This window comes from Mus musculus, chromosome X (genome assembly GCF_000001635.26).
Source record: "Mus musculus strain C57BL/6J chromosome X, GRCm38.p6 C57BL/6J".
NCBI classification, from domain to species: domain Eukaryota; kingdom Metazoa; phylum Chordata; class Mammalia; order Rodentia; family Muridae; genus Mus; species Mus musculus.
In genome coordinates this window covers 152,203,187-152,231,069 of record NC_000086.7, presented here as the reverse complement: position 1 = coordinate 152,231,069, position 27,883 = coordinate 152,203,187, and the positions used below count along the sequence as shown (strand labels likewise).

Below are 27,883 nucleotides of genomic sequence, written 5' to 3'. Positions count from 1 at the left end.
CAGGTCCAAGTCACATAAATAGAAAGTGACAGAGCCAGAATTCAAACCTACAACTGTATGACTCCCATAAATTCTGCCTGTGACAGTCTAGGCTGAAACTTGTTGCTCAGTGAAAGTTGCTCAGTGTTTTCCAAGCTTCAAGTCTTGTTGAGGAACAATCAGAAACTGGGCGCTGTAGGCTCCAGAATTTGGAATTTTCCTTGTGGGGAAAGCTGGTGTGGCCTCGCCCAGCCATCTGGGAGAGGAATTCTGGTATAGAATGTATGCAGAGCAATAACTCAAGGTCTTAACTAAATTCCCAACCACACCCTCATCTCTGTAGCTAAACTACATGAGAATGATACTGCTTTGGTGGTAGGGATAACCCAGTGCCCTAAACATAGAGCTTCATACTCTCTAAACGGGTGCTCTGCTACTGAGCTCTATTCCCAACCCTTGTGACTCTTTTTAATTTGGGTTTCTAAAGTTCCAAAATAGATATGAGCTGTCTTTTTGTCTTTGTTTGTTTGGTCCTTGTTTGCTTGTTTGTTTGACATGAGGTTTCACTTGCTATGTAATCAAGGATGACTTTAAACCCCCGGTCCTCCTGTCTCTACCTCCCAAGTACTGAGTTTACAGGCAGGAGCCACCATTCCCAACTTCCAAATAGCTCTGGAATCCATCTCCTTCTCACCTCTACAACCCTCCTCTACATCACATGTGAACCATTTACTATCCCTTTACCATGGATTTTTAAAAGTTTTTTTTTATTATTATCAGTATTTTATTTTATGTATATGGGTATTTGCCTGAATGTACGTTTGTGGTCTTGGAGGATACTGGATCCCCTAGAACTGGATTACACACAGTTGTGAGCCACTGAGTGGGTGCTAGGAATTGAACCTGAATCCTCTGCAAGAGCAGCCAGTGTGCTTAACTGATGACCCTTCTCTCTGGCTTCTTTTCTTTCCTTTATTTTTCTCTTTTCTCTTCTCTTCTCTTCTCTTCTCTTCTCTTCTCTTCTCTTCTTTCCTTTTCTTTCCTTATTGAAGATGGAGTACCTCCGTTATGCTGACCAGGCTGGTCTTGAGCTTGTATATTCAAGCAATTCAACTATCTTGGTCTTTTGAGTAGGTAGGACTATAGATGTGTACCACCACATCCATCTTCTACCCTGACCTATTTATAAGGATCCTAACAAGATATATGTGATAGTGAAAGAGTCAGAGAGAGACATACTCAGAGAGAAATATAGGTGTATAGTTTGTTCATGATACAGATACTGAGCCATAAAATCATACAATTAAAATAATGATAATTAAAAATGAATTATAGTCGGCGGCGGTGGTGGCGCACGCCTTTAATCCCAGCACTTGGGAGGCAGAGGCAGGTGGATTTCTGAGTTCAAGGCCAGCCTGGTCTACAAAGTGAGTTCCAGGATAGCCAGGGCTACACAGAGAAACCCTGTCTCAAAAAAACCAACGCCCCACCCCCAAAATAAAACAAAACAAAACAAAAAATGAATTGTAACAGTAAATTATAAATTGATTGAAATATGGATTAAAATCCATAACACCACACTGATATAAATAGATAAAGTTAGAGAAAAGGAGAAGTTTGTTCATTGTTCTTTTGATTTTTTTGAGGCAGGGTCTCATGTAACCCAGGTTGGCCTTGAAGTCCTTATCCTCCTGCCTCCACCTTCCAAGTTCTGGGATTATTATGTGCCATTATATATATGACAGGGTCTCATCCTGTGACCTAAACTATCCTTGTAATCACAGTAGTTTTCCTGCCTCAGTCTACAAACTTCTGAGATTAAACTTGTAAGACACCAGGCCCTATCCAAACCCTGATTTTCAAACTTTTTCCTGGAAAGAATCTTTGTTTAAAAAACAAAAACAAAAAACAAAAAACAAAAAAACAAAAAACAAACCGTATCTACTGGTTACTGGCTGGGACAGGGGAATTATAAGATCATCTAAGGCCAGGTGGTGGTGCATCCCTTTAATCCCATCTCTCAAAAGGCAGAGACAGAAGGTCTCTTTCTGAGTTTGAGGCCAGCTTGGACTACAAAGTTAGTTCCAAGACAACTAGGGCTACACAGAGAAACCCTGTCTCAAAAAAACAAAAACAAAAACAAAACAAAAAGTAGTGCTCAGTCAAAGGACACAGGAGCCACTTAGATCTACAGGCCAAATCTGGGCCATTTTGTGTTCACTGATTTTTTGGTTTGTTGTTTTTTTGTTTTTATAGTATTTGGGGTTGAGCCTAAGACCAGTGTATGCTAGGCAAACACTACTATCTTTAAATTTTAATCCCAGTTTATCTTCTATATCTTTTCCTCATTTGTTTGTTCTGAGACTGGGTTTCTCTGGGTGGCCCTAGTTGTCCTGCAACTCACACTGTAGACCAGATCCAACCTGCCTCTGTCTCCTGAGTATGGGGGTTACAGGTATGTACCACTACCACCACTAACACCGTACAGCTTTATGTCTTTTGCTTTTTAGGACAGAGTCTCAGAGCTGGATACCTTCTATGTGAGCTCAAGGTGTTCTGGTCTACAAAGCAAGTTCCAGACCTTGTCTCAAAGGTTTTATGGAGGCTGGAGAGATTACTTAGTGGTTAAGAATACTGGCTGTTCTTCCACAGGTTCAGTTCCCACGTGGCAGCTCATAATTGTTTGTAATTCTCGTTCCAGAGGACCCAGTGCCTTCTTCTGGCCACAGGTGCACACATGTACAGACATACATGAAGGTGAGCCACCCTTACACATAAAATAAAATAATAAAAATATTTAAAAACAGGGTCTCAGTTGCCCAGGCTTGTCTTGAACTCACTCTCCAGTCCAGTAGCCCAAACTCAAACTTGTGGTCCTCCTTCCTCGGCCTACAGGGTAGTTGGGATTACAGGCCTATGTCACCATGCCCAGCTAACTTCAGGGGCATTTTGGATATTAAAATATTGATGTTAGTAGAGCCATGTATGGTGATATGATTATTTCCATAACTTGAGAAGTTGACAAAAGAGATCATAAGTTAGAGGCCAGCCTAGGCTACATACTAAGACCCAATTCATAAATTGAGAAAAGAAGAGAAGGAGATCAGAAGGGATGAAAGGGGAGGAGAGAGGAAGGAAGAAAGAAGATAGTTGGGGAGAGGGTAGTAGGGAAGGAGTTGAAGAAAGGATAGGGAGAGAGAAAAGAGAAGGGAGAAAAATATTTGCAGTATTAAAAAGAAGCAGGTTGCACTAGAATAACAAGAAAATGCCATAATGTTACATCAGAAATTGGTAGGATCCCACTAATCCCAGCCTTAGTAGTAAAATTTTGTTCTAAGAAAGATGGGTGGTGAGATAACATAGTGGGTAAGAGTGCTTGTTTCTAAGCCTTCCAGCCTGAGTTTGATCCCTGGAGCCCACATGGAGGAAGGAAATGGCCAAGTCCCACAAATTGTTCTCTGACCTCCACATGTGTGCAATTGCTCCCTCTACCCCCACACACATCATGCACACAAACACAAATAAATACATAAATGTTTTTAAAATTAAAGAGGCCTGGGGGTTACTAGGTAGTGGTGGTACATGTCTTTAATCCCAGCACTCAGGAGGCAGAGGCAAGTGGATCTCTGAGTTTGAGGCAGAGCCTGGTCAACAGAGAAAGATCCAGGACAGCTAGGTAGGGCTACACAAAGAACCCCTATCTCGAAAGAAGGGGGAAGAGGAGGAAGAGGAGGAAGAGGAGGAAGAGGAAGGAAGGGGCTGGGTAAAAACAGCTGAGGAAATGAATCATATGGCACAGTGCTTTCCATGGAAGCAAGAGGACCTGAGTTTTATCTGTAGCATCCATGTAAAAAAGCCAAGCACATGGATTTGTACCTATAATTACAGCACTGAGAGACAGGAGGATCTTTATGAACTGATGGATAGGTATAGTGAGAGACCCTATACCCAAAATAAGATGGAGAGCAATTGGGGAAGATATGTGATATCAACCTCTGGTTTCTACATACATGTATACATACGTACACACACACACACACACACATACACACACACACACACACACACCGTGGCCCACTGTTCATACATCCTAGGAAATGTTTTCCTACCCTCTGCCATCCTGGTACTACAAGACAGGGGCTGGTGTTGTCCAAGTCTCTCATCCTACAGTTGACAGCAGAAGTTGGCCTCATGATGCTGATTAATTTGGGTTTGGTTTATTTGGGGTTTTTTTTGAGTTCAGGTTGCCTTTGAAGTCCTAATCTTCCAACAGAAGGGCCATGGGGGCAGGGCTTTTCAGGCCTATATCATATTGTGATACCACATGACCTAGACACCAGACATGAAACTACACAATGTAATGTTCACCCTACTGAGTTTTCAGCCTTGTTTTGGTCCTATCCCTCCTTTCTATATCTTCACTCATCCCTTGCAGAATGAGAATGTTTATTCCGTATTACTGCTTTGGAATTCTGTAACTTTTTTATTTTAAAAATTGTATTAATTAATTAGTGTGTATGAGGGGGGATTGGGACTTTGGAGATCTTGGCTAGGACATGCTGTGAAGGACTCCTAACTTTTGTACTTATTTCTGTAGGTAGCTGAGAGCATGTGACTGTGAAGTCTGCAATGAGGTAGGCAGTTCACATACATTAGCTAACAATTGTCCTGCAAGATTTTTATCTCTGTTCTAGAGGTCAAAAACTAGGCTCTAAACAGTCAGGTGAATTGCCAAAGAAGCACTTGGCCAGTGGCCAATTTCTAGCTGAAGGTAGAAAAAAGGGTGGGGGGAGGCTGAGACCAAGGATAGCCTAGCTTAGTCTACCAAGGAAGAAACCAAAACTTGCTTAATGGACCCCCACATCTGGGCTCTTCACTCAGGTCCAGGTCAGAGAAGCAGCAAATGCTTCCATGGTTTTAGTTGCTGCTCTTGCTAGCTGTCTTCCCTGGGTAGCCTTTCAGTGTGCTTTACCAGGAAGAAAACAATGACATGGATCCAGGAAGGGTCATATAAACCATTGCCTTTTTAGAGACCTTTGCAGATTCTAGGAAAACAGCAAAACTATCAACTGAACGCTATTTCTGGGGACCCTGCTGACTCTAAGAGCCATTACTCTATCCCATCATTCCTCCTGTGCTAGGCTGAAACCCAGGGCATAATTATTGGTGCTAGAACTGGGTCCATTTTACTAGACCAAGTCACCTCCCTGCCCTCAAGAGCAAAAGTATGGCCAGCCACTTCATGGAGGGCTACTAGCAGAGGTTTCAAGACAAAACCAGGCCAGTCACGGGAAAAAGGAGAACAGAGGCCACACATTCTCCAAATACCCAACCTCTACGAAAAAAGACGAAAAAATTAACTTGCCGAATACCTGCTCCACCCTAGCTGCTTGGCACTCATTACTTCATGCAGTCATCATGATTTCATGTAACTGTTTAAACAGCCTGGCAGAAATGAAGATATTCTTTTTTTAAAAAGGGGGATTTATTTTTAATTATGCATATGTGTGTATCCTTATGTGAGTATATGCAAGCTTCATGGAGATAGCATAACACCATGTGATCATCCCAAGTGGTAACAAACAGTTGGAGGATGATCCCCTGAAACTCTTGTGCCTAAGTAAAACCTCCAGGATGTGAACTGGATCAACCCGAGCCCGCACTCCTGCCACTCTCATAAGACAACATATGAAACGAGACAGGAAACCCCCACCCTCATTTACCCTCCTACCTTACCAAAGCATCTTGCCCACACAGTTGCCTGAATTACCATTATCACCTCCCCAGACTAGTGCCTCTCTCCATGGGCTCCACAGCAGAGAAGGGGTCATAAGTAGGAGGCAGAGGCCAGAGGTGAGCACAAGGTCTTTTATGAGGCATCAAATATACATTCTTATATACAAGGAGGGAAAAAGACAATGCCTGAACCCCAGCTCCTCTCCATACAGTCCCTCCTACCAACGCCCTCCCACAACCCCAAGCCCCAGGGACCCTTTGACATAGAGGGCCCATCTGTCTGTCTGTATTGCAGCCCATACTGGACAGGGGAGAGAAAGGCAGGGACTGTGAAAGGAGCTGAATGTAGGGCAAGAAGAGGAGCTGAGACTTGTAAAAAATATATTTATAATAAATAAACAGGGCTGCAAAGGGGCTGGCGAGGCAGTGGAGATTTTGATGAACAAGAGGGGCTTGGGCATTCTGGCTCACAGCCCCTGCTCTGATGGCTTCAATCTCTGCCTCAGGAAGGACATCTTGGGCTCAGGGTGGTCCTCTGGGAGTCTTTCCCGAGGGCTGATGCTGGGTGCCCTGCCCCAGTGAGATATGTGTGGGTGATATCTGTAAAGTGCATTGTCTTCAGTCGAAGGTGGGAAAAGTAGAAGGAAGGGGGGCATGCAATATGGGTGAGGGAGGGCGGTACCCTTCTCATCCCAGACCTGAGCCCCCCCTCCCCCGCCTCCAAAGTAAAAACCTGTCTGGACTTTGATCAGGATAAGAACATTGCAGGGCAAGGCAAGTTCCTGAAGCCAAAGAGGTCTGGGCTGGGGCCTATTAGGAGAGAGGGCACAGACTGGCTCAAGAGAGGAAGCACTGCCCTCAGTGGGGGCCAGCACAAGCGGGGTTCCACCCATAGAGTGCACTGACGGTCTGTGTGTCCTCCAGCAGGCAAGGCAGAAAGACACATGGAGGTGTGTGGCTAGGCCCTGAGGTCAGAGGGAGGGCTGCGCCAGCTGAGGTTTGGCCACAGCTCTACAGAGCTCTCTCCTAGCCCCACACAGCCAGAGGAGCTCTGGGGAAAGCCTTCACCTCTGCAGCTCCAGAAGCCTGCCTTCTCCACCAGCTTGCAAGGAAGCTCACATTTGCCTAGAGGTCTGAGGTCACCAACTAGACCTCCAGGGACAAGAAAGAGGAGAGGAAGACAGGAACAGGAGGACGAGGCCTACTGAGAGGCTCTTACCACTTCCCAGCACTGCAGTGCCCTACGTTCAGGCTGCAAGTGGCAAGGGCCCTCCAATCTGAAAGGAAACCCCATGACAACTGCTGGGGGTTGGAAGAAGGGTCTGGAGATACAGAGGAAGTGGAAAGAAAGACACTGCTGAGTGTGTATATATATTTTGAAAAAACCGAGGAAGAAGAGAGGGGCAAGGTCCCTCTCCTGTGGATTTCTCCAGACTATCCTGCTCCCCAGTACACTCATCCCGTTCCTCAGACCACAGTGCTGATCCGGCTTGGCTTGGCCTTGGGGTTTGCACTGGGTGGATTAGCCGTGCCAGGGGGCCCAGAGGCGTGCAGTGGGCCATGGGGGGAGGTGGGTGGTAGGGGTGAATGTGGGGTGTGAGGTGAGGGTGGGGGCAGGGGAGGGTAGGAGGGATGAGGTGGGATGGGTGAGTGTGGTGACAGTGGTGATTGGGGGTGGTGAGGGTGGGAATAGGATCCCCCTGGTGGCCGGGACCCAGGGCCCCCAGCTGCACCTGCTGCTGGCATCATCTGTGGGTGGTGACTGAAGATGAAGTGCTTGGGGCCCTGTTTATGGGCAGGAGGGTGCTGTGGAGCAGGACTGTACAGGGGTAATGGGGATGTGGGCTGGTGCAAGGGGTGGCGGCCGTGTGGAGCAAACTGAGGGTGTCCTCCAGCCCCTCGTCTTGGGGCTCTGCCTGGCCGGCCCAAGGTATAATGCTGGGGTCCTGGAACTGGGCCATGGGCATGGAAGTGTCGATGTGGCCCCACAGGTGGGGCTGAGGCAGGTGGTGGTGGAATGGAGCCCAGCTGGGGCAGGGGTGGAGGCTGCTGAGGGGGTGGAGGCAGAGGGGGTTGCTGGGGTGGGAGGTAGGGTGGTGGGGCAGGGCCCGGTCCTTGGCAATACTGGGCATGCAGGGCCTGGAGCTTGGACTGCCCATCAGGTAGCACCCCCAGGCCACCATGGCTGTGACCATGGTGGTGGTGGTGATGGTGGTGGTGGGTGGAGGAAGCAGATGAAGACGAGGCAGAGGCCTGGCCTGTTGGTGGTGGTGGCATCTGGAAGGGCCCTTTGCCCCTCTTGCTTCCAAATAGGGAGCCCAGGAAAGATGAGGAGTTGGAGACTGGCCTCTGGCTCTTGTACTCCTCTGGCGGCGGGGGTGGGGGCGGAGGTGGCATCCTCTGGTGAGGGCGTGGACTGCTAATAACAGACCCCTGAAAGGGGGGAGGGGGGGAAGTCAGGCCAGTCTAAATATCCTAAACCCCCAACCCTAAATTCCACCCCTGTCCCTGAAGCTGGAGCAACAGGGATCCCAAAGTGACAGTGGAAACCAAACAGCAGTCCTGTATCTGTGGCCAGCTCTGCTCCCAAGCTCTGTTGCCACATCCACTAGCTCAGTTGAACCTCAGAGGGCAGAGGAAAAAGCAGTAGGACTTCCTTAGCATGATCATTTCTCAGGCCAAGAAAATGTGAGGCCTAGAGAGGCAAAGTAACTGGCTCAGGGTCAAAAGAGCAGGATATGGAGGTTAACGTTTCTTGAGGCCCAAATCCAAGGGCCTCCCTATTTGGAGTTGGCCCTGGGGTTGAGAAGGGGCATGGGAGAGTGGAAGACAGACTGAGAGACAGGCAGAGTGAGGACAGACAAGAGTTGAGGACAGATGGAGAAAGTGGTTGTTTGGGAGAGGCAGCCATATGGTTCCCAGCACGGAAGAGGGGTAGGCAACAGGTCCCCCTCCTCCTCTGGGGCTCTATGGCCAGGGCAGGGCTCATGCAGAAATGAGTGGGGCAGGAGCTGACACTTACTTCGATGGTGCTGTCCAGCGATCCCACGCTGTTACGCCGCCCCCGCTTCCCTGCACCCACAAGCAAGGAGCCCAGCGTCAGAGCAGCAACCCTCCCTCCCCACCCTGCTGGGCTCCAGAGCTGGGCACCAGGCCTAGGTCCCTCCCAGGGACAGACACCCCATTGCCCCCTTCCCCCATTGAAGAGGGGGAGGTAGGGAGGAAGAGAGGTTGAGAAGGAGGAAAGAAAGGAGGAAAAGATGGAGGAGAGGCAGTAAAGGAGAGACAGAAGAGGGAAGAGGAGAGGGGCTGAGTCTATGGCCCCACTTTATACTCCCTGGCAGAAACCCTGGGCCCCACCTGTTCTGACCTGGCTACCAGGCCCCCTGTGGCATAGTGCCCAGGGCTCTGAATGGTGAGTGTGTGTGTGTTTGTGTGTGTGTTTTGGGGGAAGGCTGACAGCCAGTGACAGGAGGCAAAGAGGACACCTGGTCCCACATCTCCCCAGCCAAAACAGGGGCCCAGAACACTTACCTGCATCAGAGAGGTCTCGCAGGGAACTACTGAGTGCACCCCGCTTGAGCCCATCGCCTGCCCCATAAGTGTCCTCCAGACTACTGCGGGCCAGAGTCCCATTCACTGAGTCCTTGGCTCCTCCAGGCTGTGAGGCATTAGGCCGCATCATACCTTTCTGCTTTTCCAGCTCCGCTGGATAGCAGTGAAGAAAACGGGCAAAGGTCAAGAAGAGCATTAAGAAAGAACCCACCTGGTTGACTACAGCCTTCCTCTTTTTTTTCCTCCCTCCTTCTGGTTCCCCTCCTTCCTGTCCACTCCCACACCCTAGTAGTAATTGTTTCCCCTAAACTGCTACTCTATCTTCAAAACTCCTTAGGTGCCTACCCCATCCTATGCCACCTGCTCCTTCCTGCTCCTTCTTTTTTCCCCCTCCCTGTAAGTGTAAGTGCCTACTTTCCCTGCTCCCTTTCCATCTTATCCTTCATTTTTTTACCCTTTTGTGTTGTTTTGCAACACTTGGCTCACAGTAAGGATGGGAAGGCCCTTCTAGCCTATGGCGAAGGACAGTCCTTTTAAAGTTCGCTCAGTTCTCAGAGGAGTTCTTGAAAGAGCAAGGGCATGAAATTGATTGGAAGCAAACCCTCTAGTATATGCTGGGCAGTATGCTAGGGACAGTGTATACTTGATCCCTCTCATTCCACATTCTGACCATCATCTACATTGTGCAGAGGAAACTGAGAATCTGAGAAGTCACAGTTTGCTCAGGGTCAGAGAGTTGAAATTTGTGAAGTCAACATTCTGGAAGCAGGTCTATCCTACTCTCCTGGCTCCCCTATATCCCCAGTAAGGTCAGGGAAACTGATCTATTGGGCCTCTTGTTCTCTTGATATGGCTAACCTCTTACACTTCCCCTGGAAGCTCTGGAATCCACTGAACTGATACTCTGTTTTGCTGAAGACCTATCAAGGAACTAACTACTGCTTCTCTTTCTCTCTGCCTTCTTTCTCCTTGATGCCATGTTACTTAACTAGGACTGCTTAGCTTAGAGAAGAAAAGACAAGAGAAAGAGAAGACCTGGAAAGCACCAGGAAGAGTGAGATATAATTACTATTTTCCATTGTATATGACCAAACTAATTTGGTGCAGCCCCTGGGGATTGATCTGGACCTCAGCTCAGAACCTGATATTGGGGAGAGAAGAGGGGACAGGTAATGGTATTTATTGAATGCCATGGAGGCACTGGGGACACTTTGGCATCAATCTCCTCTCTTCCTCTCCTCTCCTCTCCTCTCCTCTCCTCTCCTCTCCTCTCCTCTCCTCCCCTCCCCTCCCCTCCTCCCCTCCCCTCCCCTTCCCTCTTTTCTACTCCTTCATCTTCAACATCTCCCTTTCTTCTCCTCTTCCTCCTTCCTCTCTCTTTGTGACAGAGATTCAATACATAGCCAAAGCTTGCCTGTGAACTTGAAATCTTCCTGCCTCAGCCTCCCTAGTGCTGGATTGATTACAGGTGTGCAAACATTGTGCCTGGCTCCTTGTCAAATTCTGTGAAGATTTCTTTATCTCTTTCATCTGAACAAAGGTTCAGAGGGCCACAGAACTCACCTGTTTCTCCAAATAACAAGTAGCATACATGAAATCTGAAGCTACAGTCCTATCTCCTATGCCCTGAATCTTCTCTCTGATACCATTCAATAGAAGGAAGAGTTGGCTCATATTTAAAGGATGGGTTTGGAAGCCACAGTGTAGACTCTCAATGACTGGAATAATAATCTGAGGTTAGGGAGTAATGACCTTCTTGTCACTGCAAGCATTCAGGCAGAAACTGAAGGGTTTCTGAAATAAGGGTAGGAAGGTTGGGCAAGCTAGCCCTCAACTCTATGGTTCTCAGAAGACAGGATTCTTGGCGTCTGTGAGGCACCATATCAGGAGAGGGGTAGCTACTCACATTCCACACGATACTTCTCCATCTCCTGCACCTCAGCAATGGACTCCCGCAGGTCAGAGGTAAAGCGTAGCCTGTCTTGGAGGCTAGGAGCATTAAAGATGATGAGGACTTTTCGTTCCCCTCCAGGTACTGCAGACAGTAACTTGATCCCAAACTGATAATCTGTGACAATGAGAAGGGACAGAAGTTGGATACTTCTGTCAACTTTGAAGCAGAGTGGATAAGACAAAAAACTGAGAAATGATACAACCCCCTACAAACACACACACACACACACACACACACACACACACACTGCCAACCAACTCTGAGACAGAATCACGCTGTTCGGCTAGGCTAATCTCAAACTCCTGGGCTCAAGTAACTTTTCTGTCTCTGCCTCTCAACAGCTGTCCTATGGGCGCACACATCACCCTGTCCTTCTTGGAGATGATTTCTGTAGAACCTAACTCTGAAATGCCTTTTCTGTGCTCAAGCATCTTCAGTGGTTTCCCTTTGTCCCCAAACTCCTGGTAACCACGGCAACCTTATTCTTATACTCCAGGATGTAAAGGCAAACAGAATTCTGAACTGCTTTCTAGAAACCTTTTCCTTTGTCTCTCTGCCTCTCAAAATGACTCTGCTCTCTTGAATGATACTCAATCATGCTCTTCTCAATACAGGACTTCCAAGCACACTGTAACTGCTACCTCTTCTGCCCATTAAGGAACACACAAACGTTGTTCTGTGTTCTCCAGGAGTCACACCCAAATCATACTCCATTCTAATCCTCCTTTCATCCTCAAACCAGTAGATACGTCGGGGACTTTAAGCTAGCTTTAGAGGACTTCAGTGGCTGGAAGCTAGTGTAGATGAAGGATGAGCATGGGCTCTGATAAACTCCTGGGCTGCATGCTAGGGTTCAAGAGGGGACTCACATGAATTCTGGAAGAGCTGCATATGCATTTCCACCAGGGGAAAGGACTGACGGAAGCTGTATGTCACCAAGATCTTCTTCTTCTGGAAAATTTTGGTGACCTTTGGCAAACAAGAATGGGAAAAAGATAAGAGGCAGGGTTTAGGGTAGGGGATTTCCAAATGATACCCATTTCTAGGAACCACCTTCCCCACCTACTCCCAGTAATAGGCATATGCACATGAGCACATGAGCACATACACCCACAAAGAAGAACTGAAACTTTAGGAGCAGAGAGGTGGGAAAGAATGCAAGTTTGTGACATCATGACCACACGCAACAAGCATTTGCAACTTTTAAAGGAACTACATGAATGTTGGTCCCTCTAGGAAGCCTGTCCTAATACCTCACATAGATTCTGTTTCCATCTTCTGATCTTCCAGGGTGTTCCTTTCATACCTCTTCCCCTGTCAGTCTATGGTAATTCTAAATATGTGATTGCCCCTGCTGGCCTGGAGGGCGGGGGGGGGGGGGTTGGTGGGTCTAATTTTCAGGTTTTCTCACTTACCCCAACTCCCACCATACAAAACTAGCTTATAATGGCAACCTCTCTGCCTAGCCTCTGAACAGGATTAATAATCTCTCAATGACCAAAAGTCTTTCTCAAGTATTTAGGCATTTTAGATTCACCACGAACATAAGCTTGGACAATCTGCAAATGGCTAGTTTATTCCATGTATTTTGTATACTGGGGAATGCAACCTGGGTCCAGACAGTTGCTCTATCATTAAGCTACAGCCCCATCCTCTACCAATGGCTCTTCAAACAAAGGTTTTGTTTAGGTTGGTTCGAGTGCACAATGCTGTCAAACACTTTCTAGCAGTGGTGTGGCATGGATGGTTGAGACAAGACCTCTATCAATGTAGTCCAGTCTGATCTCAACATTCTGTTCCTTTTGCTTCCACCTCCCAAATGATTAAATTATAGGGGTTTATCAGCACACCATGTTGCAAAACACTATTAGGCCATTTGTTTGTGAGTCCCTGAGTACAAGGGCTGAGTCTGATTTATCTCCATGTACTCAGTGTCTAGCACAAAGCTAGATAAACAGGGGTGTCGATTCATGAAAGACATCTAACAGGGACTCAGCACCCACTCGGGCCAGGCCCACATGGTTTGAGATGGGGTCATCTCTTCCCCCTCTTCTCTCTTATAGTGCTGGGAATGGAACCCAGATCCTTGCATATGTTAAACAAGCACTCTACTACTGAATTGCATTGCCAGGCACTGACTTCCTGTTTCATCCTCTTGACAACTCTAGGAGATAAGGTTAGCACCATTTCGTGAATCAAGCCACTAAGGTTTGGAGAGGGTGTTGGAGGTATGTTGTCTAAAGCCTTGATTCTCAACTAGATGTGATTTTGACCCCTGCTTCCATAGGATACAGAACAACATCTGGAGAAGACATTACTTTCTTTTCTTTTGTTCCTTCCACTTTTTCTTCCCTGAAAATGTTCCCTCCCTCTCCTACCCTTTCTTCTCTGACTTTTTTTTTTCCTTTTCTCTGGAGAAAACATTTTTGGTTGAAGGTTTGCTGCTGCCTTCTAGTAGGCACCCCCAGGGTACCGCTAAACATATACAAGACAGGCCCTTGAAAGAGAATTGCCTTGCCTCAAAATAGCAACAGTAGTGCCAAGATGGAGAAACGCTAATGTAAAGAAGAGAAGACCAAGGAAGGAACAAGACTACTGTTCTCAGGAGTACTTTCTCAGAGCAGAGAAAGAACACTTGCTCTTTGTGATCCCAAGAAACAGTAGAGAATGTAGAGTAAGAGGTGAACCACATCAGGAGGCCAAATCTAGCCAGGTGTGTTGACACATGCCTTTAATTCTAGCTAAGAGGCAGAGGCAGGTAGATTTCTGTGAGTTTGAGGCTAGCCTGGTGTACACAGTGAATTACAAGACAACCAGAGCTATTTGGTGAGAGTCTTTATTTTAAAAACAAAACCAAACCAAAAAAACCAACACCCCACCCCCACCCCCAAATAACCAGATTCTAGTAGTAGTAGTCAGGGCTAAGCCACCTTGAAGAGTAGCTCTTGCCTAGGAAATCCTGGAAAAAATCCCTTTTGATCTATAGAATCCAACAAATCCTATCACTAAAAGATGGTACCTCTGTACCAGTGAAGTGCTTTGTTTTAATCACTTCCAACATCAAGAAAACTGAGAGGTTCACAGAGTCACAGGTTTACAACCCTCTGTGCTACGGCAGTGGACAGGGACATTTCCTACCACTTCCCAGATTACAAGTCTATTATTAGCCCCCTGGTCCTCGCATTTTTTTTCTGTCCCTGTGTGGCTCTCATGACATGAAAATGAAGGAAAAGGAGGGACAAAGATGGGCTATACCTTGCTGGGAACCATGCAGATGGCATGCATTGTATCAACCACACTGCACACACCATGGTTTGCACTAGACTCAGCAGCTCTGCTGACTATCTCCCTCCCATTTCCTTCGGTACAATGCCCATACCACAAGGAGGTCATTGAAGAGGAAGACCTCCCGCTGATGCAGCCCCAGCCTTTGGGGACGGTTTGGATCTGGCACCTCATAGAGCTGGCAGCAGCAAACCAGTCGACGGTGAGGGAGCGACAGGACCTGAACAGGTGTGAAAAGTGGTGGTCAGCAAGGCCACCCCATCACTTTCAGGCCTCTGGTACCTTAACAAGGCATATCTGTCACTCTGACACAAAGAATATAAACAACTAAGTCCTGTAAGCTTTTCTTCTATCTTGTCTTTGTCCCTCTAGAACCTTCTGTCTGAAATGTCTTTCTTGCCCAGCCCAGCTATATTCTGTCCCCCTTTCACATCACAATTCCCAAGTTATTTTCCAAGAAGCCTTTCTGACTTCCCTTGACTTAAAATGGCCTCTCCCTGCTTTCTGTTCCTCTAAACTAGACTTGGAGGCAGAAGTATCATGTGTGTCTTTGTCTGGGAACCTCACTAATCTTTGAGTGCCCCTAAAGACATAGATTATGTCTGATTCGAATCTGTCTCTGGATCCCAGCAAAATGGTGAGGCATTCATAAATGTTTGCTGGCAATAGTATATCTGCTTCTTAGCTACTACAGCTTGCCTCTCTTTACTTGGCTATCTTTACATAGATAAAAAGAAAATATTCATCCTGCAATATACTAAATGCACTTATATAAATAATCTCCTATAATCTGTACCATGATTCCTAAGGAATATCATATTTCCCACTTTATTTTATAGGGAAGGGGAAGCTGGAAGCTGGGGCTGGGGGAGGGCAGTGACTTACCACACAATGATGCCTCCTACCCTGAAGTCACTTACCGGTTTCTTGCCAACAATCATGCGCTCCACAGCCTGCACCTGGGACACATGGTCATCATTGGTCCTCAGTTCACGACCTTGGATGCGCTGGTAGATGCCTACTAGAAGGTCGCGGGGGATGTCTTCACCATTGTCAACTCCTACATGGAAAGTATAACAAAAGAATATGTCATATCAATATAGAAGGTAGGCAGTAGGGGTTTCTCCATAATACCCCACACTCAGGCATAGGGACAGGAAGGTGCCTTTCAACAAAACAGCCAATTGGTCTTTTTTTTTAGCTAGGGTAGGGATTTTGTCTAAACAACTTATACTGTAATTGAGGCAACCTGGTACTAATTTTTATCTTCCTTTTGCTCCTCTTAACTAGAAATAGTACTTTCAAATGATACAGAGTTAGTAAGAGTCTGAGCAGATTGGCATGTCTACTGATATCACAGTTTCAGAAATGAATCTTGCATGACCATAAATATTCAATCCCATCAACTCCTTTCCAAAACACATATCCTAAGGGATTATTCAAAAATATTTATGAGCTTGATGCCAAAGAAGGTTCACCAAGTGGTATTTATGGAGAAATTCTGAAACAGCTTAATTTCTAACAGTAGAGAAATAGCTAAGTAAAGGATAGTTTATCTATAAACTTGATGTTTACCGAAATATTTCAATAGTGTGAGAAAATTCTTAAGTGAAAAGAGGAAGTCAAATGAAAAGAGGAAGATAATAAACTACTTGAGAGGCAGAGAGATGACTGAGCAGGTAAGGAAGGGTGCCTGCTGCCAAGTCTAACAGCTTGAGTTCCATCCCCAGAATCTACATGGTGGAAGAAGAGAACCAATTCTTACAAGCTGTCCTCTGACCTCCACATGAACAATTATGGCATGTGCATGCCCACATCTGTAGCATGTGCACACACCCAAAAATAAATAAGCAAACAGATGTAATGAAAAAATAATTTTGGCACTGCTGAGCATCAAACCCAGGGCCTCATGATAACCCCATGTTCCTCATTCCTAAAATAAACATGTATTTCATTTGTTTGTTTGCTTGTTTATTCAATAACTGAAGGAAATAGTCACATGTGTATGTACACACACACACACACACACACACACATCCCTCCAAGCCAGATTAATAAAATGAAATTGTCAGATGGTGGCACATGCCTTTAATCCCAGCACTTGGGAGGCAGAGGCAGGCAGATGGAAGTTATTTTAGAATAGCCCCTATCTTGAAAAACAAACAAACAAAAGAAACCCATCCCTCCATATACAGAGATTGGTTCCAAGATCTTCCATCAACACTCAAATCCAAAGATGTTCATGGCTTATATATTAAATAGTATTGTCAAGTATGGTTGCCAAGTGATAAGGTGTTGGTCTTAAAAAATGGGGGAGTATTTTCATATAGCCTACATCATACATTCTCCAGTTACTTTAACTCATCTGCATATTACCTACAATACTTACTGCAATGTTAATACCACATAAACGGTGGTTTTACTGTATTATTTAGGGAATAATGACAAGAAAAATGGTTGTACATGTTCAGTACAGACCCAAGTTGGTTTTTTTTCCAGAAATTTTTCAGAACAGAAACTATAGCAGCCTCCCCTCCATTGTCCTTCATACTCATTTTACTTGGTACACAGTAAGCATCCAGTAAGTGTCCACTGGCTGAGTGGTTGGTTGACTAAATGAATAAACAAATGGAGAAAACGGTGTCTAAAGTAATCAAATGAGTCTTTATGGGTATAAATAGGGAAGACAAGGAGAGAGCTAACAAGGAATGGATGAAGGAGAGAGTCAAACAGTTTAAGAGCCAGGCTTGTTTTGTTTTGTTTTGTTTTGTGAGACAGAGCCGCATTCTATAGCCTGAGTCAATACTTAGTATGTGGATAGACAACTGTTTTTCTTTACAGTGCTGGAAATCAAACTCAGAGCCTTGCACATGCTAGATAAGTGCTCAGTGCTGAGTTACTTACACTGCCTGGCAAATGACTTTGATAAATTTGAGTGAATTAATAGGAGAATGCCCTGGGGAAGTCCAGCCACGAGATAAAGTGACAGCATAGAAGAAGGCTAATTTATAAGGACATCTGGGATCTCTCTCACCCCACTCCCCTCCCCACACACTTTACTTTTCTCAGATGATGTGCAAGAAAAATAGATGGGAAATTTTGGTCACCTCTCAGGTTCTTAATGAAGTCATCCAGCTTCATCTTGCGTTCAGCCTTGACACTGGGGCTGTACATATCGGTATTGAGGAGGATGATGGCAAAAGCAAGGATGAAGATGGTGTCTGGGTTCCGGAACTGGCGTACGAGGGCAGGGTTACAGACACAGTACCGCTGGCTGTGAGACAAGAAGGGTCAAGTCCGGACTCAGGTGCCAACAATTTCCACCTACCCACCCAAGTTGCCATCACAAACCCTTTTCTTTAGCATTTGGAGTCTGTCCTCTTCATTTTCTCTAACACCACCATGAAAAATCATAACCACTACCTTCTTGGAACTTTTCTGGGAGATTTAAGTGCATTGTCTCATGCAATTCATCACCGCACTGCATAAATGCTATTTCCCCGTTTCTTTCTGCCTGTAGTGCTGAGGATTGAGCCTTGGGCCTTGAGCATGCTAAGCATATGCTCTACCACTGAACCACATCTCTAACTCCCAAGCAGTCCTATTTTACACAGGATATAATGAAGGCTTGAAGTGGTAAGGAAACTTGCCCAGGCAATAGAGCTGGTGAATGGTAAAGCCCGGATGAAAAACAATCATCTGGCTTCAAAGCAAATCTTCCCCCACCTCTCCTGAGAAAAGCCCCAAAGGGTGGAGCAAGATTTGGACCCAGCTCTGTCTGATCTTCAAAGCATTTAGAGCTGAGCATAGATAATACGGAGTTAGATGCAGTCAAGTTTAAACTCTGATTCAGCTAACTTACTCTAATGCCCCAGAATTTTGTCATCTACAAAATGAAAATGCCAGTAGAAGGATCTACCTCAGTAGCCTGTTTTCTTCAGTACTGGGCACAGAAACCAGAGACTCATAGTCATAACAACAGGCAAATGCTCTATCACTGACTTACATACCCAGATTCTTGAGTGCTATCATTTATTGCTGATCTTGTCACTTATTACGATGCCTAGATCTCAGAGGCTAGAGCTAGATACTTCATATTCACTGACTCTGAGCCTTACAAATGTCTCTTAAGATGGGATTTATCAATCCTGAATTTTTGTTTGGTTATGTTTTGTTTTGTTTTGTTTGTTTTGTTTTTGAGACAGGGTCTCTCAGTGTAGGTCCAGGCTGTCTTGGAACTCACTACATAGACCAGTCTGCCCTTGAATTCAGAGATCTACCTGCCTCTTCCTCACCACACCAGACCTTTGTTTCTGTTTTATGGCGAGAAAATTATAACGTCCAGAGAGTAGTGTCTTGTGGAAATCGGGCCCCATGGTAGAAAGGGGCAGCTTCAGGAGTGGGTAGCAGGCACACCTGAAAGCTTCAATGAGTCGCTCCACTTTCTGGGCCTCCCCCTGAACTCGGATATGGGATTGGAACTTCCTGAGTGCATCGTCCAAATCCATAGAGGAGAAGTCCATCTCATCCACCACACAGCTGAAGAGTAAAGAAGCAGGGTGGGGTGGCACTCTTCATTTCTCTACACAAACCACTGACACACCCATTTGCACAAGCAACCAAACACTCCCACTGACAGACTGCCACGCTTTGGGCCTACAGCCACACGTACCATCACATCTGAAGACAGAATGCTTGAAACTCAAGTAAGAAAGTCGAAGGCACATGGTCACTAAGAGTGTTCCCCCTTAATCTATTCGTTTTAGCGATGGGAAACTGAGGCCCAAAGCAAAATAGCAGATGAGCATGCCCTGCCCAGAACCATCCTTAGGGGTCTTTAAGAATAGGGTCAAAGGAAATAAGACCCTTTTGGAGCAGAGGGGTCTGGGAACAGGAAAATCTATTCATCTTGTTTTGAAAATTTATTTGAGCAAAAAGACAGACTGCCTCCCTCCTGTCTTCCTTTTCTCCCCTTCCTCCCTCCTGTCTTCCTTTTTCTCCCCTTCCTCCCTCCTGTTTTCCTTTTTCTCCCCTTCCTCCCTCCCGTCTTCCTTTTTCTCCCCTTCCTCCCTCCCATCTTCCTTTTTCTCCCCTTCCTCCCTCCCATCTTCCTTTTTCTCCCCTCCCTCCCTCCTGTTTTCCTTTTTCCAGGAATCCCTGGCCCCCCTGCCCCATGCTGGGGTCCTCACTCCAACACATCTCTGTTGAACTGCTTCTGCCGATTCCCCAGGAATTCCCCTATCATCTGCCGGCTCAGGCCTTTCCTCTCCAGGATGAAGTGAGCCACCCCAACAGGAGTGTCAGACAGGAAGCCTCGTTCGATCAAATACTGGATACCCTTCTCTGGCTTCCTGCAGGAAGAGAGGAGGTAGATGAGATAGTTGTTCCTCTAGAACTGTGCCTGGTCCTATTTCTAGTTTGATTCAGGGCCAGACTAACCAGGGCTTTAGAGAGCCAAGGATCGATCATGTGGTCAATTCCTTCAGGGTACAGATGAAAACATCGCAGCACAAGAAAAAACTACTTTTCCTAGCCTTTAATGGTTGAGCCATCTCCACAGCCCAGAAACTACTTTCCCATTTCACAGAGTTTTACAATTCCAAGGTATCCTTACACTAATCTCCTCTTTTACCTGAGGCATACCAGAGTGTGTGTGTGGGGGGGATGCTCTCTGCAAGAATTATGATAGGCCCAGCAATCATCAGAGGGTCTTGAGAGGGGGCCTGAGTTCTAGACCAAGACTGCTTCCCTGAGTCACAGACCCTCAGGACAGGGAAGAAGTAAAAAAAGTTGCTTTGTTCCACATCCTACATCCTACTCAGCCTCTGTGACTATTTTTACAGATGAGGTACTTCTAATGTTTTCAGAGAGTGGAGCCAAAACCCTCTTGGTTGGAATTGTCCCATATGCAGAACTTGAATGCCTTAGGAGGGCCTCCAAAAACTAAAATTTGCAAGTTTGGACTTTGATGTTCTAGGAGTCTCTGACCAATTACTTTTTAACTGCCTGATTTTGGCCAACCTCTTTTACTTCTCTGTGTCTCAGTTTTTCAACCTCACTGAAGTTATTGTGAAAATTAAATATAGGTGGCAGTGTTTAACAGATTATAAAGATGTGAAGTATTACATCAAATGCCTTCCATTACATCTAATGTTTTATAATTGCTTCTTATGTTTTCTAATTATTTTCTAATCAAATGCCACGCTCTCATCCCCATTCCTAAGCACCTGGCACAGAACCAGGCACCTAGAAAGAGCTTAGTCACCATTAGTCACACCAGCTTATGGAAAGATGAAAAAACTGAAGCCCCAAGAAGGAACACAAGTTACCTAAGACTAGACAGCGAGTGAGCAAAGGCAGGCTAGGGGTCCTGATCTAGGGCTCATTATAGTCTAGATTGCCTCCCCGCCTCTGAAAAGGGGGAATAGGGAGGACAATGCCCAGAAGCCATTTGGGAGAAACATCTTGCTCAAAACCATACAAACAGGTACTGAAAGCACTAGGACCTGAACTCAGGCATGTTGGGAGCCTCTCTATTCTGTAACTCTGTGAGTTTTGTTTAATTCTTCTTTATTTCTTACTTTGGGTGGCTGTCTTCTGAGACAGGGTCTTACTTTGTAGCTTAGGCTGGCCTGGTGGTCACAACAGAGCCCAGGCTATCTTCTAACTTGTGGCAATCCCTTTCACTCAAGCCTACAGAGTGCTAAGATTTCCAAGTGTGAGTTACTACATCCACTTTCTGCTGTCCTTCTCATCCCCAGACATCTGGGAAGAAATACCATTGCATCAAATGTCAGGATAGCACAATCAAGGTGACTGCTTGGAACTAGCCTCTAAAACAAGGTACCCATGCAGGGTGGGAAGAGGCAAGGAAGCTAGAACGGAGAGCACATACTTATTGAAGAGGTTGAGGCCAATTCTGTAATGTCGCCTTTGTACCACATCATTGTTGAAGGCTGGCGAGTCCCAGCTGTGCCTTGTCTCCCGCTGGTAAGTCTGCTTGCACAGGCCAGTGGCTGGCGGTTCCCTCAGGCTATCCCGAGAGGAGGAGCCAGAGCTGCAGTTGATGGTCTCATTAGAGTTGCTGGAGCTCTCCAGACTCTCATTGTCTCCACCATCAGAGTTCTCACCTGCTGCCTCACACTTCCCCAACCTCCGACCTCCAGCCACACCACTGGGCCCAGTACCACTATTGGGGGCTGGTGGCAGGGGCCCTGGTGGGGCTGGAGCTGGACCCTCAGGGGCAGGGTAGTGGCGGTGTGGGATTGGGGCCCTGCCTGGTGGCCCCTTGTGCTTCAGGGTCCCATGGGGGCTGCAGCCATCAGCCTCATACACCAGCTGGCGGTGGACAGAGCCGCGATCTGAGCGGTCACTCAGGTCTACAGAACTGTCACTGGGAGGCTCAATGGTGAGGAGGGGGAGGTGTGCAGCCCGGAGCCGGAAATCCCGGCACTCCAAGCACCCAGGACCCCTTCGAGTGCCTTCCTCACGGCTACCATCTTCCCGGGTCCCTGGTGGCATTGGTGGAGGAACTGGTGGGAGGGGAGCTGGTGCCCAGAACTCAGGGCGGCCTTGGGGTGGGGGCTCTGTGCTGGGCAGTCGCTCAGGTGATGGAGGAGGAACTGGGTCATCCAAGTACAGGGGGAGGTCACTGAAGGATGTGGCTGAGCTGTCTTCTTGCTGTTCCTTTGATTCCCGCTTCTCCAGTTGGGCTGACCCTGGCTCCTCAGACATAGGCCCTGATGGGTGGCAGTTCAGGGCCTCATCAATGGATTCAGCCAGAGACTTTACCTGTACACAGTGAAAGGTAAAAAGAAAAAGGAATCATAAAGAGAGGAATGGTACAAGGGTCAAAAGGTGAGAAGAGGGAAGGGGAGGGGAGGGGAGGGGAGGGAAAGGAAATCTTCCTGGTGGGTCAGTCAAGGAAGCAGATCCTTTACCATAGGTCCTGTATTTTAAATGTTTAAAATACAAGCTTAGTGTGTGTATGTGTGTGTGTGTTTTGCCTGCATATGTCTGTGCATCACATGTGTGTGTGGTGCTAGTGGAAGCCATCAAATCCCCTGGAACTGGAGTCACAGAGGTTCTGCCATCTCTCCAGCCCCTTATTGTTTTTTATATATATATACAAATACATTTTTATTGGAAATACATTTTTTCATACAATATATTCTGATCATAGTTTCCCCCAACTCCTCCCAGATTCTCCCTACCCACCTAACCCCATGCCTTCTTTCTCTCTTTAGAAAACAAACAAACTAGAAAAATAATTTTAAAAGGACAAAGAAAACCACAAACACACAGAGAGATATCCAATAAAAACCCATACAACACAAAATTAGAGACCATAATACACAAGCAAAAGACCAGTAAGACAAAAAAAGTCCAAACAAGGCAGTATGAGATAAAAGTCTACAAAAATACCATTGAGTTCATTGTGTGTTGTCCAGCCAGTCCCTTATTTTAAACTTTATTATTTTTTAAAAGCTTGCAAAGAATCCCATAGGTTCTTACTAGTTTATAAAATAACTCCCAGGGAGTCACTGTGAGTTCACAGAGGCTAGGACTAACAGTGACAAAATGCCTTCTTGGGCACTCCAGTATCCCTGTCTCCATATCAAATACTCCCTCCTCCCTGATTCAAGCACACTCTGTCAGATAGGCTCAGTTCCCATGCAGGGAAAACCCCAAAATCTCAGCTTCCTCCCAGAGCTCTCTGTGTGAAACTCTCTTAGGAAATCCATATTTCCTCTTGAAAAAATGAACACCTAGTAACTCTGTCTCCAGGTGTACTCGGCTTCCAAACTGGCCCCCAGTGATCTCTACCACAATCTTAGATATCACACCATACTAAAGTTGGTCTGTGTGGCCCACTACACATGGTAGTAGTGAAGGCATATCATTCTGGAATGACACTGTCAAGTACTGCAAATTCTGTCTAGCATGCTCTTTGACTTGTATCCTTTTTCAGATTCCTCACCGAAGGGAAGCCACACTGTGAACAGTCCTGAAAGGGACTGCCAACAAAATAAGAAATTGAGCATAGAAGCAGACCTGCCAGCCCCAGTCCAGTCTTCTGAGATTGGGTCTTACACAGCTTAACAGCAGCCTCCTGAGAGACCTGGAAACAGAATCATCCAGCCACACCCCTCACAGCTTCCTGGCCCTCAGAAACTGCATAAGATAATGTTTGTTGTGGTGTGTGGTGACACACCTGTAATTATAGTACTCCAGAGGCTAAGCTCAAGCTCAAGGCCAGCCTGGGCTACACAAAGCTACTCTGTTCAGAAGAAAAATAAAGAGATCGTTTGTTGCTTAAGCTCAGTTCTAATCTCAGGTTCTTTGTTTTAAAGCCTGCTATTACTGTATGTATGAGTACATGATGTGTGGGTGTAGGTACAGAAGCCATGGCATGTGTGTAGAGTCAGAGGACAACTTTGTGGCACCACTTCCTCTCTCCACCTTTCCATAGGTTCCAGGGATTGAATTCTGGTCTTCAGGCTTGCACACCAAACACCTTTACCCACTGAGCCATCTCACTGACTCTCTAAGGTCAGATTTAAATTACTAAATTTTGAGGTAGTTTGCTGTACAGCAAGAGGTATAATACATTTCCCCCAATCTGACTTAGATAGCACTGAGTGCTAGGATCAGGCCTGGTTCTTCTCTCTTTTCCATCAGATGGTATTTTCCTGTTCTCTATTCTTCCCTTGAGGGGTAGGTGCGAGCCCAGTTTCTATTTTAGATCAGCTACTGCTTGACATAGAAAAGATGCTTAATTATCACATGAATGGATGGATGGATGATGCAGATCTTCCCTTCATTACTTCTTTCCTTCCCTCCATTTTACTAGCCTCAGAGAAGCAAGCATAGACAAATGATAGGGTCAGATAACAGAGTTTAGATCACAGTGATTTCTTCTTTTTAAAAAAACTTCATTCATTCAACAATTTCTACCAAGTATCTCCTTGGCTTTAGGAGAGAAAAAAAAATCCGACTAACTTAGCAGTTACCAGATACCAGGGACTTTCATGTACGTTACCAAGTTGAAGTGCATTTCCACAACAGCCCTAAAATGGCACCAAAAAGAAAGCTTTAACTCCATTTTGCTGATCAAAAGGTGAGACCATTTGCCTGAGATCATACAACTGGGAAATGGAACAACTGGGGTTTTCACACGGGGAGCCATGTTGAAATCTCCCCAGTTTAGAATGGCCACTCGCTGCCATATCTATTCCTATTATTCCATGTTTTAGCAGATGCAATCACAGTGCCTGGACCAACAACACACTTTTCAACATCTCTAACTAGCGACATCTTTCCAGTTCCATAAGGTCTAGTTACAATGCTATTTTCTCCAAGAAACGGGTCTGGTCTTCCCAGAATCCCTTCTGGTTCTGAGTACATTCTATTTTAGGAGATGACCATGCACCTATATGCTTCTACTGTCTACCAGACTGGGAGAGCCTTAAGAATACTGACCAGAGCACATGCCTCAGCCTCGGTCTCCTCTGTTATAAAACAGGGACAAGAATCTCTATGTCACAGATCTATTGTGAAGCATACAGAGTACCTGGCACCCAGCAAGTGCTCATTATATTAATAAAGGCTTTATTTGATGTATATCAAATTTCTAAAAGTAATGCCTTTTTGTCTTCTTATTTGTTTATATATTCATATTTTTAGTTTTATCGCATGTATTTAGAGTGTGTGTGTGCATGCACATGTCCTTGTATGTCACAGTGCATATGTGCAGGTGAGAGGTAAACTTTCAAGAATCTGTTCTTGGGGCTGGAGAGTTGGCTCAGCTGCTGCCTTAGTTACTTTTCTAACCCAAAGTTTCAAAGTCCTTCCCCCAAACATGGTCAGGTCTGTCCCAGCAATAACCCATGAACCTTGTACCAACTTCTGTTTTAGTTAGGGCTTCTATTGCTGTGATAAAACACCATGACCAGAAGCAGCTTGTGGAGGAAAGGGTTTGCTTCAGCTTACAGTTTGCAGTCCATCATCCAGGGAAGTCAGACAGGCCAGAAACTCAAGGCAGAGACCTGGAGGCAGGAGCTGATGCAGAGGCCATGGAGGGTGCTGTTTACTAGCTTGCACCCCAGGGTTGCCTCAGTCTGCTTTCTTATAATACCCAGGACCACCAGCCCAGGGATGACACCACCCACAGTGAGCTAACCCCGCCCCATCACTCACCAACTGAGAAAATGTACCACAGGCTTGCCCACAGGCCAGTCTGATTTGGACATTTTCTCAACTGAGGTTTCAACTTCTAAAATGACTCTATGTGTTGAGCTCAAGGAAACCTAGCAGCACAACTCTTAAGAGCACTTCTTACTCTTGCAAAGGACCCAAGCTCGTTTCCCAGCACCCACATTCATAATAAGGTTTCATGGAATCAGACACCCTCTTTGGAATGCAACAGGTATGAGGTGTGCATGTGGCCCACAAACATACATGTGGGCAAAACACCCAAACATATAAAATAAAATAAGTAAATCTTTTTCTACATCGGTTTTGGGGGCCTGGAGAGATGGTGCAGGGGTTAAGAATATACACTGCTCTTGCAGAGGACCTAAGTTTGGTTCCTAGCAGCCATGCCAAATGTGTCACAGATGCCTTTAACTCTAGTTCTAGGGGATGTGACACACACACACACACACACACACACACACAACCATAAAAATAAAGTCTTTAAAATAAAGAATCTCTTCTCTCTCCTTCCATAGTAAGGGTTCTGGGAACTGTGAACCTAGGTCATCAAACATGGCAGCAAGGGTCTTCACCCACTGGGCCATCTTACGGGCCCTGTGCACCCGAGTTCTAACTTGCTTGTTTTAGCAATGTAGTTTTTTTTTTTTTAACAGTGCTGGAGGTGAAGCACACTGTGTGGCATATGTTAGGCAAGTGCTCTACTCCTGAGCTACATCCCTGTCTTTGGGGTTTTTATTGGTTGGTTGGTGTTGTTTGACACAGGTGTTCCCAATCCTCCTGCCTCAGTCTCCCTAGTGCTTCAATTACAAGTATACACTCAGCTGTAACTCTTTCTTGTGCTAATAATTCTCTCTCACTACTCTCCAAGTCTCAGTTCAAATCACTGCCATTTGTTGCTGTTAAGTGCTTAATAGCGAAACTTCTTATACTTTGGAAAATAGATTTAAAAAGCAGTAGAAGCAGCCAGAGGCCAGGAATGGAGAAGAAAAGCCCCTTTTAGGGCTCCTGACCTGTTTGGAGAAGGAGTCCTCGAGCTCTGTGATGTCATTAGAAAACTCTCCAGATGTGGTGACTGAACTTCCACCACCATCGATGCCCCCACCACAGGAGCCTCCATAAGGGAGGCCCCGTTCAAGCCGGTGGCTCCGGGCGCCAGCCATGGCACCCTCATCCAATGAGGCAGGCTTGCCCTCGAAGTATGCAGGGTTCTGTGCTTTCTCGTACTCCTCAAAGGAGAACTGCATCCGCATGTTGGACAAGATGATGCGGCGGGACATGCGGCTCTCTGAAGCTGAGCTGCGCAGCCGCTCAAAGTTCTTATTCATACGGTACTGTCGAAAGGCTGTCTGGATGGTCCTGGCAGCCCTGCGGCTCAGGAAGGAGCCCCCATACTTCCTCTCCAGCATTTCCACCTGTCAGAGGAACAAGTTCAGAAAGTTGCCAGAGCCTCAACCATATCCCAGTCAAGTCACAACTAACTGCTGGAAGTCATGACAGGCTCTGTGCCCAGTGTTTTCTCACTTAGAATCCCAAGATGTACACAAGGGAAAAATATATTTAAAATCAGAAAACACTTAGAAAAAAAAAAGAAAGAAAAAAGAAAAGAAAAAGAAAGGGAGGAAGGAAGGAAGGAGGAAGGAAACAGTAAACGAAGAGGAGGAAGCTGAAGGAAGAAGAAAGAATCAGTAAGAGAGAAAAGCAGGAAGGAAGGAAAGAAGGGAGGGGTGAGGGATGATTCACCTACAGTCCAAACATCTAGGCATAGCCATAACTAATGTGTTGATAACTGCCCTTCCAAGTTCTACTTTTCTTAAATCTGGTGTAATGTCCTCCCCTCCCTCCCTCCCCCTCCCTCCCTTCTCTCTCTATTATACCCCTAGACAGTGTATTGCATCATACTGTGAAACTGTCAAGTTCTGTGTGTGCGCTTCCCACTTAGAGTGCATGTTGTTAAAGTCTGGACCCCATTATTGGAACTCAGCGATGTTTGCCGAGTGAATAGGAGGCTCAGTGCATATGCAGTGAATGTACAATGATAGGCCCTGGAGCCTGTTTTCGCCAGTTCCAGCCTTACTGTCCCTCCCTGAATACCACCCTCAAGAGCCACACCCCAACCTCCCTCCTTCTCTTCGTATCCCACTCCCATTTTTCAACCAG

At 46.1% G+C, this 27,883-nt stretch overlaps 1 protein-coding gene across 10 annotated transcripts in view; it reads right to left on the bottom strand.

Moving 5' to 3' along the window:
• Positions 1 to 5,832: 5,832 nt before the first annotated feature.
• Positions 5,833 to 27,883, bottom strand: part of Iqsec2 (IQ motif and Sec7 domain 2) — an 81,055-nt gene continuing 59,004 nt past the window's right edge. For 6 of the 10 annotated variants that reach the window (XM_006528842.1, XM_006528844.1, XM_006528843.1 and 3 more), the window contains 12 exons: positions 26,737 to 27,138; positions 21,405 to 22,300; positions 19,699 to 19,860; positions 18,926 to 19,048; positions 17,617 to 17,783; positions 15,430 to 15,569; positions 14,604 to 14,729; positions 12,094 to 12,193; positions 11,177 to 11,338; positions 9,250 to 9,423; positions 8,738 to 8,787; positions 5,833 to 8,148 (listed from right to left, as the gene is read on the bottom strand). In XM_006528842.1, the coding sequence (XP_006528905.1) occupies positions 7,183 to 8,148; positions 8,738 to 8,787; positions 9,250 to 9,423; positions 11,177 to 11,338; positions 12,094 to 12,193; positions 14,604 to 14,729; positions 15,430 to 15,569; positions 17,617 to 17,783; positions 18,926 to 19,048; positions 19,699 to 19,860; positions 21,405 to 22,300; positions 26,737 to 27,138 (3,468 nt within the window). In that variant the 3' untranslated portion in view covers positions 5,833 to 7,182. The remainder of the gene's footprint in view (positions 8,149 to 8,737; positions 8,788 to 9,249; positions 9,424 to 11,176; positions 11,339 to 12,093; positions 12,194 to 14,603; positions 14,730 to 15,429; positions 15,570 to 17,616; positions 17,784 to 18,925; positions 19,049 to 19,698; positions 19,861 to 21,404; positions 22,301 to 26,736; positions 27,139 to 27,883) is intronic. The other 4 variants (XM_006528848.3, XM_030251347.1, NM_001005475.2 and 1 more) reach the window with 2 other exon arrangements.